At 42.3% G+C, this 18,308-nt stretch overlaps 1 protein-coding gene across 2 annotated transcripts in view; it reads left to right on the forward strand.

Annotated features, from left to right (window-relative positions):
• The first annotated feature begins 809 nt into the window (after positions 1–809).
• anos1b (anosmin 1b) overlaps positions 810–18,308 on the forward strand; it is a 37,700-nt gene continuing 20,201 nt past the window's right edge. The window contains exons 1-2 of one of the 2 annotated variants that reach the window (XM_071524068.1): positions 810–986; positions 11,601–11,648. In XM_071524068.1, coding sequence (XP_071380169.1) covers positions 810–986; positions 11,601–11,648 — 225 coding nt within the window. The remainder of the gene's footprint in view (positions 987–11,600; positions 11,649–18,308) is intronic. The other variant, XM_071524069.1, reaches the window with a different exon arrangement.

Consider the following 18,308-nt stretch of genomic DNA (forward strand, 5'->3'; position numbering starts at 1 on the left):
AGCAAAAGTAAAGTGTTTTTAATAAGCCTAGAATAATAGCCTGCCATTTAAACCAATAGGTCATAAATGCCTTCCCTTATTTCTGCACTGTCTCTCTCTCTTTCTCCAAGTTGCTACTTATGATTTGGACCAGGTGGTGATGATGATGATGATGATGATTGAAGTGAGGATGAAAATGATGATGTGATGAAGATTATGATGATGAAAAAGAGGAAGATGCAGAGAATGGTGATGGTGAAGATGATGACGATGATGACAATGAGTGATTGCATGTGCACTGGTGGTGGGAGTGAGGATGAAGATGATGATGATTATGATGATGGAGGCGAGGATGAAGATGATGATGGTGATGATGATGACAGCAATGATGATAATGAAGTTGGTGACGATGATAATGAGTAATTGCATGTGCACAGGAGTAATGATGAAGATTATGATGGTGATGGTGATGATGATGATGATGATGGTGGTGATGATGATGGTGATGATGAAGACGAGTAGTCGAACGTGCACTGGTGGGGGAGTGACTATGAAGACGATGATAATGATGATGAAGATGAAGACGAAAATGACGATGAGTAGTAGTCGCATGTGCACCGGCGGTGGGAGTGTCCGCGAGGAGGGTAGAACCGCTCCATTCCTCGCTCGCGCGCAGCAGCAGCGCTCAAACGTCTCCATTCTGAACTTCGGGTCGCGAGAGCAGGAGGTTGACGAGCCGTATAGGAGGAAGAACAACGCAGTCTGCCGTTTAATTTAGACACGGAGCACAAAACCGTTTATTTCACTCCATCTCATCTCCTCCCGGTGTCATGTCAGCTCGGCGGACCGGCGTGCTGCTCCTGTGCTCGGTGTTGGCGGTGACTTGCGCTCGCAGGACTTCACCGGACCAGGAGGATGTTCAGGAGAAATTCAACAGCGCCAGATGCACGTCCAGGTGCCTCACTCTGCACATGACCCAACTAACGGCTGCTTTCAGACACCTCCAGGTACATTCAAATTCTCTCCTTCATTAAAGGCGGTGAGGTAAACTGTGACCTCCAGTCGGTGGTCATCATACAGCAAACAACCACCCAAATAAACAAATATCAGTTATAATTCCAGAAAAGCGTTTACCAATACTCCGGATGATGCTTTTTGCAGCCCAATAGACCCTGTTGTAATAGCCCTATAACTGTTTGATACTAGGCTAACTTGGTATGACGTGTGCTATTAATTTATCTCACAAAGATTTATCTCAGCCCCATAAAGTGGGTAAACAAATAAAAATGTGGGTGTACAGAGTTACAGAGGTAACTGTTACAGGTATACAGAGTATTTTCTATAATTTAGGCCTATATGTATGACTACCAGTGGTTGTTGAATGCCATATCCTGCATCTCATTCATGCAAAAACTGTCCAGCTGGAAAACTCAGTGGACACATAGACAAGAGGCTGATTCTCTGCTGCATGTAAACCTAATGGCAAAGATAGACCTATTTTGACCCATATTGCTTTTTTTTTTTTTTTTTTTTAACCCTAAAGGATAAATCACAACATTCCAGTAATGTTCCTGTAGGGATTTTGTCTGTGGCACTCATTAGTAAGTTCATAGTGACCTCACTGTACTTTATGGTACTTTATAATTTCAAACTCAGATTTTTGCTGTGATATTTGTATAGCATCCTAATAAAACGTACAGGATTGTAAAGGGACGTAGGCTTATAAGGGCAATATTACAGTAACTTAAGTGGGGATGGGGTTTGGCAACTTGAATGAATTCAGTGTGGATAACAGTTGAATATACATAAGGTTTGAAGTTAAAATCACTTCCTCATAATATTGAGGCAAAATTAGTACTTAGATAATGATCTCATATACTTGAACTTATAGAATTGTCAGTGTTCAATTGGTTATACCATTATAATGCCAGTGTGGGTCACTCTACACTCAAACGCGCATTTCCATATGAGTGCAGGTATTAGAATTATAAGACATTAGAAAATAGATAGTTCTGATTCTCAGTTCTGATTGGGCTGTAAGCCATTTTAAAATACCAGAAAAATCCACACCTTTGACCACATAAAAGTTTAAAATTTAGGTATTAATGCACTAACCAAAAATCACCATTCACTTTGTTTAGCCACGAACTGCAGTGCTTTGAGGGAGAATAACATTGAATTGACATTATTTAATTATTAGACTAAAAGATTTATTATAGATTCTTTCATTTTTAATACAGAAAGGGTCTTTGCAGAAGCAAAGGCCACTCGAGGCCGTACAGTGACTTTAGAGCAGCTGTGTGCTTTGCGTTGTGCACTGTAAAGCACAGCCTCTCATAGCTTAGTGCTTCAATTATTCAACACTGGAAACATTTTGATCTTTACCCAGACTGCATGTTGTTTTCAACATGGTTACTGTCACTGATGATATTTTGGACACATGTTTTTTTTTTTTTGTATTGCTGAGAAGTTGCCCTTTGTCAGAACTGAAGGGCAAAGGTAACCTGGAAAATGCTAGGTTACTGGTCATAATAGTTGGCAAAATTGCTCATCTACACTGAAAAGGCTGGCCCATGTTCCGTGGCCTTTGTAGTGCGGAATGTGAGATTAACAGGGACATTAGGACGTTACCAAGTTCGAAAAGCCACTTATCGTTAACGGCTTCAACATGTGCACGCCGTGTAGTGGGTGGGAAAGTCATTAACCACAGAGTTCAGCCCCAATGGCTCTGAGGTGTGTAAAAGAGAGTTTGTGTATGTATGTGTGTGTGTGTGCGGTTGCGTGCACGTGTGTGGGAGAGAGTTTGCATATGTACATGTGTAAAAAAGAAGGTTTGTGTGTGTGTGTGTGTGTGTCCTGGTCCTTGGCCATCCAGAATAGATTCCCAGCCACCTGTGTGTTGGGTAATGAGGGTGGCCCCTGGATGACTTTCTAGCAGTGAGATGTGTGAATGTGTGTGTGTGTGTGTGTGTGTGTGTGTGTGTGTGTGTGTGTGCGTGTGCGTGTGTGTGTGTGTGTGTGTGTGTGGTGGGGTTTCTGGAACGGAGGTGTGAGTAAGGGAACATTTGGTTTAAACTTTATGAAGTAGAGTGCAGTAGTCAGATGTTGACCATCAAACAGCAGCAGTGGAAATGAGACCAACAGCTTCTGAGTAAGAGCTAGCTAGCAGACCAGGTATTTTTTTGTTTTATTTTCTACTCGGATTTCATTTTCAAAGTGAACGGAACGTGACATTTCACTTTGGTATGACATTTTCATTTTTCATTAAATCTACCTACTGTGAGTTTGTTTGCTGCCAAACTCTGACATTAGCCCCCCTCCCACCCCCCCGCCCCCCAAATGTGTGTTTACACCACCAGGATTTTCTGACTTCCTCCACCAGTAACTGCAAACAGACAAAATTACTTCTTGAAAAAAAAAACATCCTAGAACCTAGACAGGAAAAGATTTTTGTACACTGTACACTGCAACCACGTCCATCTTAAGTTTAGTCTCGTATTCAGTCTTTAGATCGTCTTTTTCGTAAAACAAGTGAAAACAAACCATTCAGATGATTCCACTTGTTCACAACACAGTTTCACTTGTTTCGGGATTTTTTCGAGAAACAAGTGTCAGCATCTTGAAAGAAGGCAGAGTAAGGCAGATCACTTCATCAAAAAAAAAATCTTGAAACGAGTTGATTTGCATTGCATATTTGTCACTTGTTTTGAGAAAAAAGATTTTTACTAGATTAAATGAGTTATTAAGAGTGCATCATATTCAGAATACCTGCAAGGAAAAGAAAAGTTAGCTGGTGACATTATTACTGATTAGCAGGACACACAATGTTGGTACGTGGCTCCTCAGGAACTGATTTTAGGATACAGGTACTGAACAGTATGTGTTATACCAAAGTAAAATATTGCTTTTGGCTCATTTCGATGGGTCATTCCATCCATAAATTAGAAGCGCCTCCAAAATTGGAGCAGAAATGAAGTAAGTTTCCTCTGAGCCACTTCCTTGGGAGCAGCATTGGTCCCTGAACCTATTATGGGACAGTATGGTAGAGCAGGAGTGATTGATGAGTGGGAGAGTCGGTGTGTCAGAGTATTCATTCGCTTTTGAGAAGATGACGCTTGAAAAACTACAGTGCGGGCCTTTTGATAACAGCTACAGCCAGTATTACATCAGCAAGGGCAAATAGAGCTTTACTCATAATCATACTCAGACACACACACATACAGCTTCCTCTTGTGGCTGTGGGTATGATGTGTTTCTGGCTTCATGTGGGTGAACCCTGTGTTTTTGGCTCTTTCTCTCTCTCTCTCGCTCTGTGTGTGTGTGTGTGTGTGTGTGTGTGTGGCTAGTGTGTAGCCACTTGTATGTGAGTCACCAGTGTTCTATTTACACCTCTCTTTCTGCCGCTTCTCTGGGTTTTCCACTACTTTCCCTTCGATGGTGTCATATCGTAATTATAGTTCTTTGTGTGCGTGTGTGCATGTTGGCATATTGTGTGTATGGAGGCATGTGTGTTGCAGATAGCTCCGTGATGTAACCTCCTAAAAATAAAAAAAACGAACAACACTTTTTCAAACGGTGGATCGGATTAGACAGCGAGTCTTCAGCGTTCGCGGTCCTGTGGTGCTGATGAGCTGAGGGTTAATGGTTTGAGCCAGTGTACGGCTGAATGAACTGCCTGTGTGAGAGCGTGCATGTTTATGTGTGTGTGTGTGTGTGTGTGTGTGTGTCCCGGCTGCTCTGCGGTAGGTAACCCTAATCAGCCTAAAGGTCGGTCAGCCAACCAGTCATGCTCTGACAAAGACCAGAGACAAGGGCCAGGTCCGGTTGCACAGAGACAGACGGTCAGATAAGGGCAGGTAGACGGACAACGGTCAAGCACACAGACAGCGGGGAGACGGATAGACAGGATGAAAGACAGGCAGGCAGGTAGACGGAGAGGCAGGACAGCATATAGACAGCTGGAGAGTCAGTCTAACTGACAACCTGAGCTAAAAAAAGCAGACTGATTTGCAGGCAGGCAGACAGACAGGTACAGGCAGAGAGACAGACAGAGGGGCTGGGTGACCAGGGGTGACGGCAGGAGACAAAGGCCTGTTTGATTCACCTCACAGATAATACTTCTCCCTCTCTCTCTCTCTGCAGCTTTGTGACTGCCTTGTCATTTGATCGGTAGAAGCGGGGAGGGATGACGATAAAGTTTTAGCGGTATAGGAGTGAATTTCACCTGAAAGCAGAACAAAAAAAAAATCCACAGCAGTAAATCACAGCCGGGAGGGCAAGGCTTTGAGCGGCGTTGGCTTTGTTCCTTCAACTATGGAAAGAGAGGGCGAGAGAGAGAGAGAGAGAGAGACAGGTTTACCACATCAAACCCATAACGCCGCATTATATGTGATACCTGAGCAACTTTTCCACTCTTCCTCGCTGGTGACTTATTTTCCTCAGTGGAATTGTAATTGGTCTTCATTTGTTGATCATTTATATTTACAGTATTGTCTTTTCTGATCGTGTTTCATCATTGTTGTTGTTGTGGTGCAATGCAAGACAAATCAATGGCTCCGAAGCATTTGGAATCGAGCTGAGACAGAAAGAGAGACGCCGACGTAACAGTCAGATGAGGCAAAGTTCAGTACTATAAACCGACCACTTTGTTGTGATGCATGTTGTTTACAGGATGTGGGGGACCACAAACAATAACGTTGACACACACACACACACACATACATGCACAGTATACACGCATACACACACACACACTAACTAGAGGCTTCTGTCGGGAAAGTTCAGACCTCAATATGGGCTTTTTGGGAAGAGCTTTATATTCAGCTGAGTGGAAGTTAGTCATGATACATTCACAATCATGCGCTCACACACACACACACACACACACACACACACACACACACACACACACGCACTCACACACATCCAACACACACAGCATAGCTGTGTTTCCCTCTGGTCATCTGGGTGTGATTAGCAGAGTTAATGCCTCGTGTTAAATAGACTCTGAGAGTTTCTACTGCGCCTCACCGCAAATACTGACCACAACACACACACACACACACACACATGCAATATCTACACACAGAACAGACAGGTTTCTCACACACACACACACACATTTTCTTTAATCGCTGCATCTGGCCGAAGTGTGATTTACATCTCTCGCTCTCTTTCAACCACTCAAGAGTGTGCAGCTGGGCGCGTGCATGTCGTCAGTGCATGTGTGTGTGTGTGTGCATGTGTGTGTGTGTGTGTGTCTGCCTCTTTCCTGCTGTTGCATCCAGTAATGTCACTTTGTTATTTTTTAACAGTGATTACTGGAGATCGTTTGGCCATCAGAGCCATGTGGAAATCCTTTAGCGCAGTGTTTTTCAAGCAGTGGGTCAGCTCTGTTTCTGATGGCTCTCCTGCGTCTCAGGCCCACAGACTGAATTTCACATTTGGGTCCCAGGCTAAAAAAAAAGTTTAAGAGCCCTTGCTTATAGTACAGACCTGAAATCCAGCCATGTGGAAATCTTCCATTAAAAATGTAATGGGATTTTTGTACATTCCTATTATAAGTCATGCATCATAAACTGGGTTTAAATGGTGAATTCTCATGACATGTGTCATATATTCTATCTTGTGAACATTAAGGATGGATGGATAGCTTGAGGCATAAATTACTTAAAGTCAGGTACAAAAGTATTTGGACAGAAAAACATTTTTATTCATGTTGCAGCGCTTTACATCAGTTTTGGATGGAGATATGTATAATCCTGCAATGGCTTTCAACATCCATATGGCAGCACAATAATTTAGAGCAGAATTAAGGGAATCCATATAGTTAAGTTCTAATAGGAGCACATTGAAATGCAGCAAGGTCCTAGGTGAAAATAAGATATTGAGTTGCTTGTTTACTAAAAATGTAAATGTTTCTTCCAGTATGGATGAAAACAGACTTAACATCTTAACTTTAGAATGGAGGCTACCCGTATAAATAAAAGAACATCTAAGACTAAACTCCTGCCAGAGGAACAACAGTCGCCACAATTTATTGCGTCCTGTTTCACAACTAGTATCCACCGCTCCTTGCCAGTCTCTCCCCTCTGTTCCTCTGTTACTAATATTTATTTCCATCTTTCACCTTCTCTTCTCTTTCTCCCTCTCCTCCTCTCAAACTCCCTTCCTCCCTCCTGTTTCCCCTCGGTCTCCCTCATCCAACTTCTTCTCTCGTCGTCCAGTCACCCCCACCTCCCTTTCTTCCTTTCTGTCTTTCCCAACATGTGTAGCTGTTTTGTGTAGCCCCTCTACTTCCCCACAGACAGACAGACAGACAGACAGACAGACAGACACACACACACACACACACACACACACACACACACACACACACACACACACACACACACACACACACACTGACAGGACTCAGCACTGAGACCCTATGAAACCCTCCTTTGACCACCATTAAAGAGCCATACGGCACACAGACCCATCTAAACTGTCTTGATTGACTCTGACAGCAAATATGTCCCATGAAATTGACTAGGGATGGGTGGGTGTGTGTGTGTGGTGGGGGGGATGTGAGAGGTGGAGACAGTGTGAGAGAGGAAGAAAACATATGGGGAAAGAAGAAGAGTGACAGAGTGGAGGGGGGGGGGGGGGGGGGTTACAGCGAGGGAAACAGACACAGAAAGAGAGAGCGCAAAAGAGATCGAGAGAGGATGAAGACGTGAGACTATAAGAATACAGTGAGAAAGGGGCTATAGGAGCAGAAAGCAGCTTTATATATTATAGATATTGTGAAAACCCAGAGATGTTTAACTGGCCTCAGCTCTCCGACTGGAGCAACAATATGATCTAACACGATTTACCCACGCATCATCAGAACCATCATCATCATTATCATCATCACTATCATCAGCATCATCATCATGTCCTGTCCTGCTACTTTTACAGCAATGTAGAGAGGTAGAGAGAAAGAGAGGATACAAATGAAAGACAAAGAGGTACAGTCTGACTAAAAGACATGTAAGTCTTGGGAGAGACTGGAGACTCTAAATTGCCCATAGGTATGAATGTGATTGTGTGTCTCTCTGTGTTAGCACTGTGATGGATTGGCGACCTGTTCAGGGCGTTTTCCTGCCTAATGCCCAAGGTATGCTGGGATAGCCTCCAGCCCCCTGTGAAAAGGATTAAGCAGGTACAGAAAATCAATGTGAATTCATATGAGAGGCCTGGATTCACACGTTGACTCCCATCCCTTTTTATCTCTGTATGACCTTGCTACAGTGATGGAGAAAGTCAGTCTCAAGAACAAAGGTTTTCTCAGTCTGAACAGAGAAGAGAGATGAGGTTATAGGTTAAGAAAGGAGGATATGGTATGTATAAATCCAACACACATAAGTCAGGCACACATATGTCAGGAGGAGCGGTGTTTTCAGATGGAGTCATCATAGTAGTCCCACTTTTAAAGGAAATATCCACCCTAAAACACTTTAAAAAGCTCCTGGCAGTGTACCTTGCATTCCTGGGTCTATTTTGTTCTTCTGTGGTGTATTTTTCATGTTCCTGTGGATAACTGGCCAAATTTAGACAACGTGACATCATGTGGAGATATTTTCTGTGCAGCTACAATGGAGTTTAACTGCATACAACTTTTCAGCTATTTAAAACATCAACACTAAATGTCAGGTTTTGGTGTTAGTCCCTCAGATCACCCACCCACCATTTTGCACCAACATTAAAAAAAATCATACAGGGAGAAATCCATCGTGAGAGGGCGACATACCAATTTCTCCACCAACAGAAGCCTCAATAGATCAAAATGTAATTCAGCCACAAGACATTTTGTGTATTGAGTAAGAGGGACTCTCACAGTTTCTCAACTGGAAACTCTTGCTCTCTTACTCGCACTATTGCTATCGTTATTGCTATTGCTCTCTCTACCTCCACGTAAAACCCAGCTGAATACAACAGGTCTAGGCACATTCTCTGGGGATTCTGGGAAATGTAGGAAATCACTAACTGAAGTAGAAGTAGTCAAGGCAGGTTGAGGGAAAGTGGGTACAACAAAAAAGTAAATTACTACATTTTATTACAAAATAACTCTGGAATGCATTGAACATCACAGATTGATTATACATAACAGAGTACTAATGCACAATAGAAATATGATGGAGGGGAATTCTACAATGGCTACCAATATAAGGGGAAAACAGAGGGAAAGAGGGAGAAGGGTGGAGAGAAGAAACTCTCTCTCTCTCTCTCTCCCTCTCTCTTTCTCTCTCTCTCTCTCTCTCTCTCCCTAATGATACCATAACATTTGTTACCCTGTTTCTCCTCCCCTCCTTACTTCCATCCGTCTATCCCCATAGACTCGTTACTGTCTGTTCACCAGGGACTTAACCTTTGCTTTAATCCTCTCCTGCTTTCTTCTTCTCGCTCTCTTTCTCTCTCTCATCTATCTCCACAGGGGGCCGGTTGAGCCATAGCCCCAGCATTATCCCTTTAAGAGCTAGCGGAGATTACCTGCCACCGTTAACCCAAAGGTGCCAACGCTATCATGACCTCAGTGGCAACACTCATTTAGTCTTAAAGGGACACTGACATGAATGAGGAACACACCTCTATCTCCCTCTCATCATTTCATAGACAGACTGTATATATTTGGTTTCTAAATAAAATGAAAGTTAGCAAGACGATAAACTCATCCAAATTAAACAAATATCAAGGCATTTTACTGAGTGTCTTGCGTAACAACAAGTTGCATAACAATACTTATCACACAACTTAAACCTCACTAAAACTCTTTTTTGCCGGCTTAGTCTTAGATGTTATTAACCTTTTTCTGGTACTATTGGCATCCCCCATCTGCATCCAGTGACTGAGAGTCAACTTGACTCCTACCCTCTTGAGAGTCTTTGCCAACCTCTGCTTAGTGACTCAGAAACTCAAAATATGGCAGGATTAACTCCTTGGCCCCACTTTTCTTAAACTTCAATGAAAATCCATGGCTACTCTAGTGACAGTAATTGCTTCTAGATGCTCGATATCACAATAGCAAGGCTCATGGGGGGTGCAAGCCCTCCTCTCACACATCAGAGTCCAATTTAGCAACAGCTCTTTCACCAAAATGTTCGATTTGCATCTGTTATGAAAGTTAAGAGTGAAAGAGTCAGTTCATCTGGACCATTCAACTCCCAGTGCAGAAGTAGGAGCTGGAACTGACTCCAGAAAAGGCAGAGTCATTCACCCTCATCTGTAGCATTAAAGCCCTTAACCCTTAATCTCTAACCCTTAACCCCAGGACCGTTACCCCAACTCTAACCCCTTAACCCTCGTCATACCACCAAAACAATGGCTGCTCGATAGAGGAGAAACACAGAAACAAAGGTGTGTGTGTGATGAGCTTGGTTTGGGCTAAATACAGCTCACTCAGGAGAAGGTTTAGGAGTCGTTAAGAGGGCTTATCCCACACACACACACACACACACACACACACACACACACACACACATCCTGGAGGCTCACACACACAACCTGGAGGCACACACACACACATACACACACACACACACACACACACCAACAGACAGATACACACATGCGCACACGCCTCTATTCTAATAGATGTTTTGATGTAGGATGATGGCATCATGATTGTGCTGATGTTGACAAAGCATCTTCAGTAGGACTTTAAACAGCAGTGATGCCACACTGACTGACTTTCGCTTAAAGCCGCACTGGCACAGTTCTTAACCTGCATCTTAGACCATTAAAACGATTCAAAACAGACAGATTGTCCATACTTAAAAAACTGAATGGGTTTCTTTCTTAATGGGTTGCAGGTCTGTTTCTTGCGAGTCCCCATTTAACGAGTAAGAGAATGTTTCAAGGAGTATGGGTCCTGTGTTGAAAAAGTCAAAGCATTTTAACATCAATGGAGTGTGGAGGAGTATGGAGGAGTACAAATAGGTTTCAAGGACTCTTGGTTCTGGGATGGAAGAAAATTTGAAAATCTGAATAGCGCTTGCTTTAGGGATCGGAGTTGGTTTGGTTCAGCGGTATTTCTGTCCCTGTGGTCATGTGATGACGTCTCCCTCTGTCACCGTGGTTATTACAGCCGTGTTTACCGGTGGTCTTGACTCACCGTGCAGCGAAAGTACACACACACATTCACACACACATCTCACCGATGACGTGGTGCCTGAGGTCTCTGTCTGGTTCAACAGCCACAAACACACAGTGTCGCTCATGCCATTTACACCCAGAGGATAATTATGTAAATAAGAGAAAGGTTGAGTGTGTGTGTGTGTGTGTGTGTGTGTGTGTGTGTGTGGCGTATGCGTGCGTGCGTGTGTGTGTGTGCATGTCAGGTATGCTCTGGTAATATAATGGAGATATTTGTTCAATGACCTTTTATTGAATGTATATTTTGCTTTCTGCCTGTTTGTAAGTTGGACTGTAGACAAGAATGTGAATATGGACTCTTTCTCTCTTCCTTTCTCCCCCCTCTCTCTCTCTCTCTCTCCCTTTCCCCCCCCTCTCTCTCTCTCTCTCTCTTCCTTCCCCCCCCCCCTCTCTCTCTTTCTCTGTTTGCTTGTTTTAATCCTGTTCGTCTCTTTCTCTTCCAGAGTGACCAGGTTCTGGTTTGGTGTGAGAACCACAGACGCTGCTCGCAGGTAAACACACACACTCACTCTTTCTCACACACACACACACACACACACACACACACACACACACACACACACTCAGACATGGTCACAAGCACACACTCACTCACCACACACAGAGGCAAACATACACTCATCCCCAACACACACACACACACACACATACAAACACGAGACAGCGGTGAGACGGCTCTTGCACTTACACAAAACAACAGTGTACAGAAGCCAATGTCTGAATCCAGTTGATAGAAAGTGCAAAATAAATCAACGATTTTGGTTTTCTAAATGATGCATTTAATTTTTGCAGTCAATGGTGCAAGTAGTTTGAAGAGAATGCATGAATACATTTTACTTTTGATTAAAAAACCCCAAAACAAAACAAAAATCATTTGTTGTCCGCTCTTTCAGTCTGGCACCCAAATTAATTTAGTCCCTAGAAGACAGACTTATTAACACTTATTGCCACATTTGCCATGTCAGATCCCATGAAAAGCTCAATATTCAGTTGCTTCAGAAACCAAGTTGTACATGATATGTCATGATGTAGTTTTGTGTTCTACCAAAGCCATAGTGTGGCATTTACCAATACACAGGTATGGCTGTGTAAACTTTTTCATTGGGCTCCAAATAATGAAGAAATATCACGCTCAGGCCATTGCAGTAATAAGCAGAATGAAATAATGGCTGCGCAAAGACTGGGCACCCAGGGAGGTTAGGAGGTGTTGCTGTTACCTGACACACACACACACGCACACTCTGTCTCTCTCTCCCTTCCTTTCTCTATGTAATCCCTACCACATGGCTCCTGTAATAGCAAAGGTTGTGTTTTCAGTTGAAATAACGTCCTCCCCTATCCCCCCATTACCCACCCTCCCTGGAGCAAAAATTAGCCCCTGTTTATTCACTTAACACTGCCTGCCAGGAGGCCTTGGGGTGTGTGTGTGTGTGTGTGTGTGTGTGTGTGTGCGTGCTAATTCATTGTTTGATTTGAGTGGAGTTTCCATGCTGTGTATTTTTAGCTGCCAGTCTGTCCACTCTGCAGCAGTTCCACTGAGCTGTTAGCTTGTTACAGCTTTCTGAGCATTACTGTGGGTGTTGCAGACTGCTGGTTCCATCTCAGAGACACAGAGAGAAGGTGAATGAGAAAAAGAGAGAGAGAAAGAAACAGAAGCTAGATCTCAATAGTATGTATTGCAAATTATGATGTATTGAATTAGAAAGGCTGAATGGAAAAGGCAAATTTCCGTAAAATGTCATCAATAATGCAAAAAAACCTTTGCTTCAGAAGGAAGTGTTTTTTTCACTAAACACATTATGTGAGAAATCACAACAAAACACTTTTACAGAGTAAATAATGACGTTGTGACATTTGCAGCCAAAGAGTGTCTGTAAAATATCTGTCCACCACGACCTTTCAGAAATGTCAAATGCTCGTTGCTCCCCTGTTTAAGGTCCTGTTGTGGGTGTATGATCATTAGCTCACCATTATGTGCATTTCTTTCTTTTCATCAGCTTGAAATATCGGCAACATTAGCCGACACAATAGAACAATAACAACCTGCCCAATATTAATCACTTCTTGAAAGACTGTTTCCATTTTCTCTGTGATGTGTTTTTTTTTTTTCTCATGTAGCCGCACTCTGCGTACAGGAAGCCTATTTATATGCTTCAACAACGCTGATGGAAACGACTGATTTGCATTTTATTTCTTGCGGCATTTCAAAAGTTCACACAAAATTCACTTGACAGTTGGAAACATTGTAGATAGAGAGGGGGCTTGTTTCTGTGTAGCGCGTACCTCAGTAGTCACAGTTATGAATGGAGGTTAACCTGGTTATCTCTGCTACTGACCTCAGTTTATATGATGATCAGCAGAAAGAGAGTGTGTTTGTGTGTGTGTGTGTGTGTGTGTGTGTGTGTGTATGTGTGTATGTGTGTGTGTTTCGGGGTCAGCAGAGGTTAATGTCAAGAGCAGCCTACAGCGTATCCCCCCCCAAAACGCCCACCACCAGACCGTCACGGAGAATACCACACTGAGCGAAACATCAGACATCAACTTTCAGCTATGACACACACACACACACACACACACACACACACACACACACACACACGCGCGTCTTTCAACGAGGGGTCTTGCCCCGTTTCTCCTGTCTCTCTCCCTCCTTTCCCTCTCCTCCCCCTCTCCCTTTGTTTCTACTCCCGATGTTTGGAGCTGTGAGTTTAAAACAGAGTGAGAAAGAGTGAATGAGTGTCAATGGAAAGTATTTTCATTTCAAAGTTTATAGTTTATTACCCTGGCAATGTGTGTCTGACTGTTGTATGTGTGTGAATACCAGTGGTACGATGCTGTCACCATGGTGCAACAGCAGTCTCAGCTAATTCAACAGAAGTTGGATGGAGGCTGGCTGGCACTGTGCAAACCGCAGCTCCCTCCTGGACCGCCTGATAGGGGCAACTACATACACACACACTGTGTCTCTTTATGCTCGTTTGAATTACAACGTTATGAATTCATACCATTTTACAGTCTGTTGACAGTGGAGACAGCCAAATATGTGAAAGTCGACATGGCAGGCTAGCAAAAAAATAGAAAAGAACAAAAAACACGAGCATCCCATGGTTTGGATGGGGTTCTATGAGCAGGGGATAAGAGGATACACTGCAAGTACGTTTTTCCAACCCAATATTCTATTCTATTCTATTCTATTCTATTCTATTCTATTCTATTCTATTCTATTCTATTCTTACAAGTCCTATAGGGGCTGTGGGACCTACCTATAGGGTGGGGTAAGACCACTGGAAAGACTCTAGGCTCCTTTGAAGAATCCTTCGAAGAATCCTTCAAGATCTCATATAAATTGATTTCATTTTTGAGAGGAAAAATTGAGGGAGTCACTCTCAGTTATACTGGCTGACCAGAGGTGTCACTAGTGTGAGAGTGACTGCTCAACATCTTTCTTTCTTTTCGTTTTTAATATCATTTTATGTATTTTTTCTGTTGTATGTGAAGCACATTGTATTTGCCTTGTGTATGAAATGTGCTATATAAATAAAGTTTGCCTTGCCTTGCCTTGCCTATTCTATTCTATTCTATTCTGCATCTGTTGTTAGAGCAGGCCATGCTGAACAACTTTTATGTTCTATACATCACTACAGCATGGAAACATGAATGGATAGACAGACAGACAGAAATAAAGACAGAAAGATAGACAGACAGACAGACAGACAGACAATGTTCTCCAGTACAGAGAAGCAGAGAGAGAGCGAGAGAGAGAGAGAGAGAGGGAGAGAGGCCACTGGTTGATAGCGACTTTTTCTCTGGGGACCCACATTTTTCTTGTGACCATAAACCAATTTTAGGGCTATTAGCAAGGCAAATATAACAAAATGCACCCTAATTTCAACCTACCTTCCACTGCAGGATCTCGTAAAGGCTTTGGCAATATAACATGCAAAATAACATTTGATTGCAATTTTTAATGAATAATTTAGGGACTCATATTAGTTTTGCCAGTTTTGGGTCCTGATCCAGACGTAGAGCAGTACTGTTCTATGTCAGTTACACAGAGTTTTAACATGTATAACACACAGTCTGCCTACTCACGGCCACCCGGAGGTGCAGAATGGTGAACTGTGACACTGCAAGATGAATTTAATTTTACAGTTTCATGTATTTCATTTAGGAAGCCTAAAGCCTGCGATGATTCATTGTTTTACAAGAAAAAGGAATTCATCACAAATATTTTAAAAATAAGGCATTCACATATTTTTTCACACTCTAGAAATCCCATGGCCACTCCCCAGAGCCCCAGGTCCATTTGTTCCAAAAATGTATTATATAAAGAAAAAAAAAACAAGAAGACAGATAAAAGTGGCAGAGTTTTTATCAGTATGGGGAGCAGTAAAGTGCAGAATCTGCAGGATACAGTGGGTGCAGATGCTCTGCAGTGATGTTACAATGTTACAAGTCTTGCCATATTTTAAAGTTATAATCTGTGCATGTTTTTTGCTACTCTCTGCTACCGATTGATACAACACAATAGGGATTTAACCTATACCCAACTCATGAAAGTTTTTGCATTTGTTACATATTTTTCTTCAGCAGACAGGAACAGATTAGTTTTACATATCTGGAAGCAGCAACAAATAGAAGAAGAATTCGGTAGTTTTCATGACCAGTGATATAGTGTAGATATTACCGTCTCTGTGGACTCTGTCACTCTTAGGCAGCGGCTTAAATTCTGGTGTTGCGTATATTTGTAGTTGCTTCACTAGTCTCAACAGTTTGTTTGTTTGGGGGTGTGGGAGGTCAAAGGACGTCAAAACTGGTGACAAAATAATTGAAACAAGAATCTCACAGATTATCACTTCGAGTGCCCCATCCTGTATCGAGCCTGTCCTGCATGAGGATCTGCTGTGGCCAATACAGACTACTCTACTCTATCCAATATTGCACACTAGCACTGAAGAGGCATATTGTAACAAAACATGTGTCACTCAATCAACTTGCCAAATTGTTGATCCTAGAGCTATTTTACAGATTATAGATGAAGATTTATCAAATACGGACATTAAAAAAATGTATGCTATATGAAAGAGCGTTAGGATGGAGAGAAAGAGGGATGAGGGGATGGAGAGAATGGGTGAAGGTATGCAGTCTCTCACAAGGCAGATGTTGCCCCACCACATATGGTTTGTGTCACATCATCAGCAGACTCTCCCATGAAAACCCACATGGGAGTTCACTAAATCTGAACTACAGCCCTCTCTCAGTCCCTCTATCCTTCTATCGCCTCCTCCTTTTATCTCTCTCTCTCTAGCACACACACACACACACACACACACACACACACACACACACACAGCGGAGTAGTAGTAATATGTATCAGGTGTGTGTGGCAGTGGGTTGACCACTAACAACAGGTCTGATGCAGAACAGAGGAGCAGAGGTGTGAAGTCCTCTGTCTTCCCAATCTCTTTCTTCCTCACCTGTCTTTATCTCCTCTTCTTCTTATCTTCTCATCTTCTCTACTCTCCTTCTACCACTTTCCTCCTATCTCCTGTCTCTCCTGTCTCTCCTCTCTTTCTTGTCTCCTCCCCTCATCGTCCTGTTAGCTCATTCACCAAAGGCATTTAATTTAAAGGAATACACTTTTTGTCATATTGGTCACATTGGTCAACTTACCTGTTAAGTGATGAGAATATAGACACTAAAATCATCGATGTGTCCCCAATAGATCAGTAAGTAATAAAAGTTTAGTAATAAAAAGTTGTTGTTTTTATTATATGGCCAGTAGATTCCTAAATTGTAAAAATGAAATATCATTGATTCAGTAGAATTGTAGTTTTATTTTTGAAACTATGTCAGGTGAGCAACCATGTATTCATCCACTGTGCAGTAGTCCCTGGTAGGTCAAAACAGTATATCATTTTTGTATTATATTTTATGTAAAGGTTTCCAATCTCCTGGCACACTTAGACACATATCATTTAAGATTACATACCATTTCCTTTTAGAGCTGCAACAGTTTCTCATTTTTCAGATAATGCTAGTCACCGTCAGCATGGAAATTATCTACTTGGAACACATTAATTATTTTGGTGCCTATATTCTTAACAGGTAAGTTCACCAACTGGTCAGTCTTTGGTGTATTCCTTATAATGCACTAATAATATAATGCACTGCCATCTGCCACACATCCATTTTTCCACAGGCCACACCTCCACCCTTTCTCTGTCCCAACATTTATCTTGAGTAGAGTCGACAGTCATCTCACCTTTACTAGTTTTATTCTTTATTTTAGACTGTGAGAAAGTAGAGAGGGAAAGAAAAAAGGGGAGTCAGAGGAGAGAAAGCTCTGGTGGGATTCAATCTTAGGTCATTTGGGCACATGTGTGGTTCTAGAGGTGGAGAACTTAACCACTATCTCTAGGCATTTCTCTTCTTTTCACTCTCCTCTTCTTCACCCCTTCTCTCCTTCCACTTTCTTCCCCCTCTCCTTCCACTCCCCCCGCAACCTGCCGACTTTAGTTAGCTGTAGTTGTTTTACATGTTTTTCCAAAGGTCTGCTAAAACGCTAACCTGCTTTTCAAAGGGATTTTTGGAATTTGTTCCGCTACTTTTCACTGAAATACTGCAAAGCCCAAAGTGTGTGTGTGTGTGTGTGTGTGTGTGTTTTTGTGTGTGCGCGCGTGCGCACCTGTGCGTGTGTGTGCATATTTAAAATATAAAACATGTATGCACATGGCTTCTGAAATGATCTGTACAGTCTAATTTGCTATATTAATGCAGTCGCATGCATCAACAATTACATACAGTCAATAGAATAGATTTGAGGTTTGATATAGTTGAGAAAAAATGAGTCGTATTCATTTTTGAACTGTATATATAGATTTTTTTAATTAGATTTATTTTCACCTGGCCAATGGTGATCATTCTCCTCCATTAGAAATGTGCCAGTATTATATTAAATATGGCAGGTCCATTAAAGGTGCTACGTGTAGCATTTTAACATCAATGAATCATTACCACATTCATTTTGAGACATTCGTATAATTACCATAAACTAACAAGACCATTGCTGAGAAGACTGACAGCCTCTACTGGCCTCTGCACTGCATTTTACATTGTGTGCCACTGGGTCAGATTTCAGGGGAAATCTG

This window comes from Centroberyx affinis, unplaced genomic scaffold (genome assembly GCF_046629955.1).
Source record: "Centroberyx affinis isolate AG114_WGS23_722 - 3 ecotype Tasmania unplaced genomic scaffold, CSIRO-AGI_Caff_v1 ptg001140l_1, whole genome shotgun sequence".
Taxonomy (NCBI): Eukaryota; Metazoa; Chordata; class Actinopteri; order Beryciformes; family Berycidae; genus Centroberyx; species Centroberyx affinis.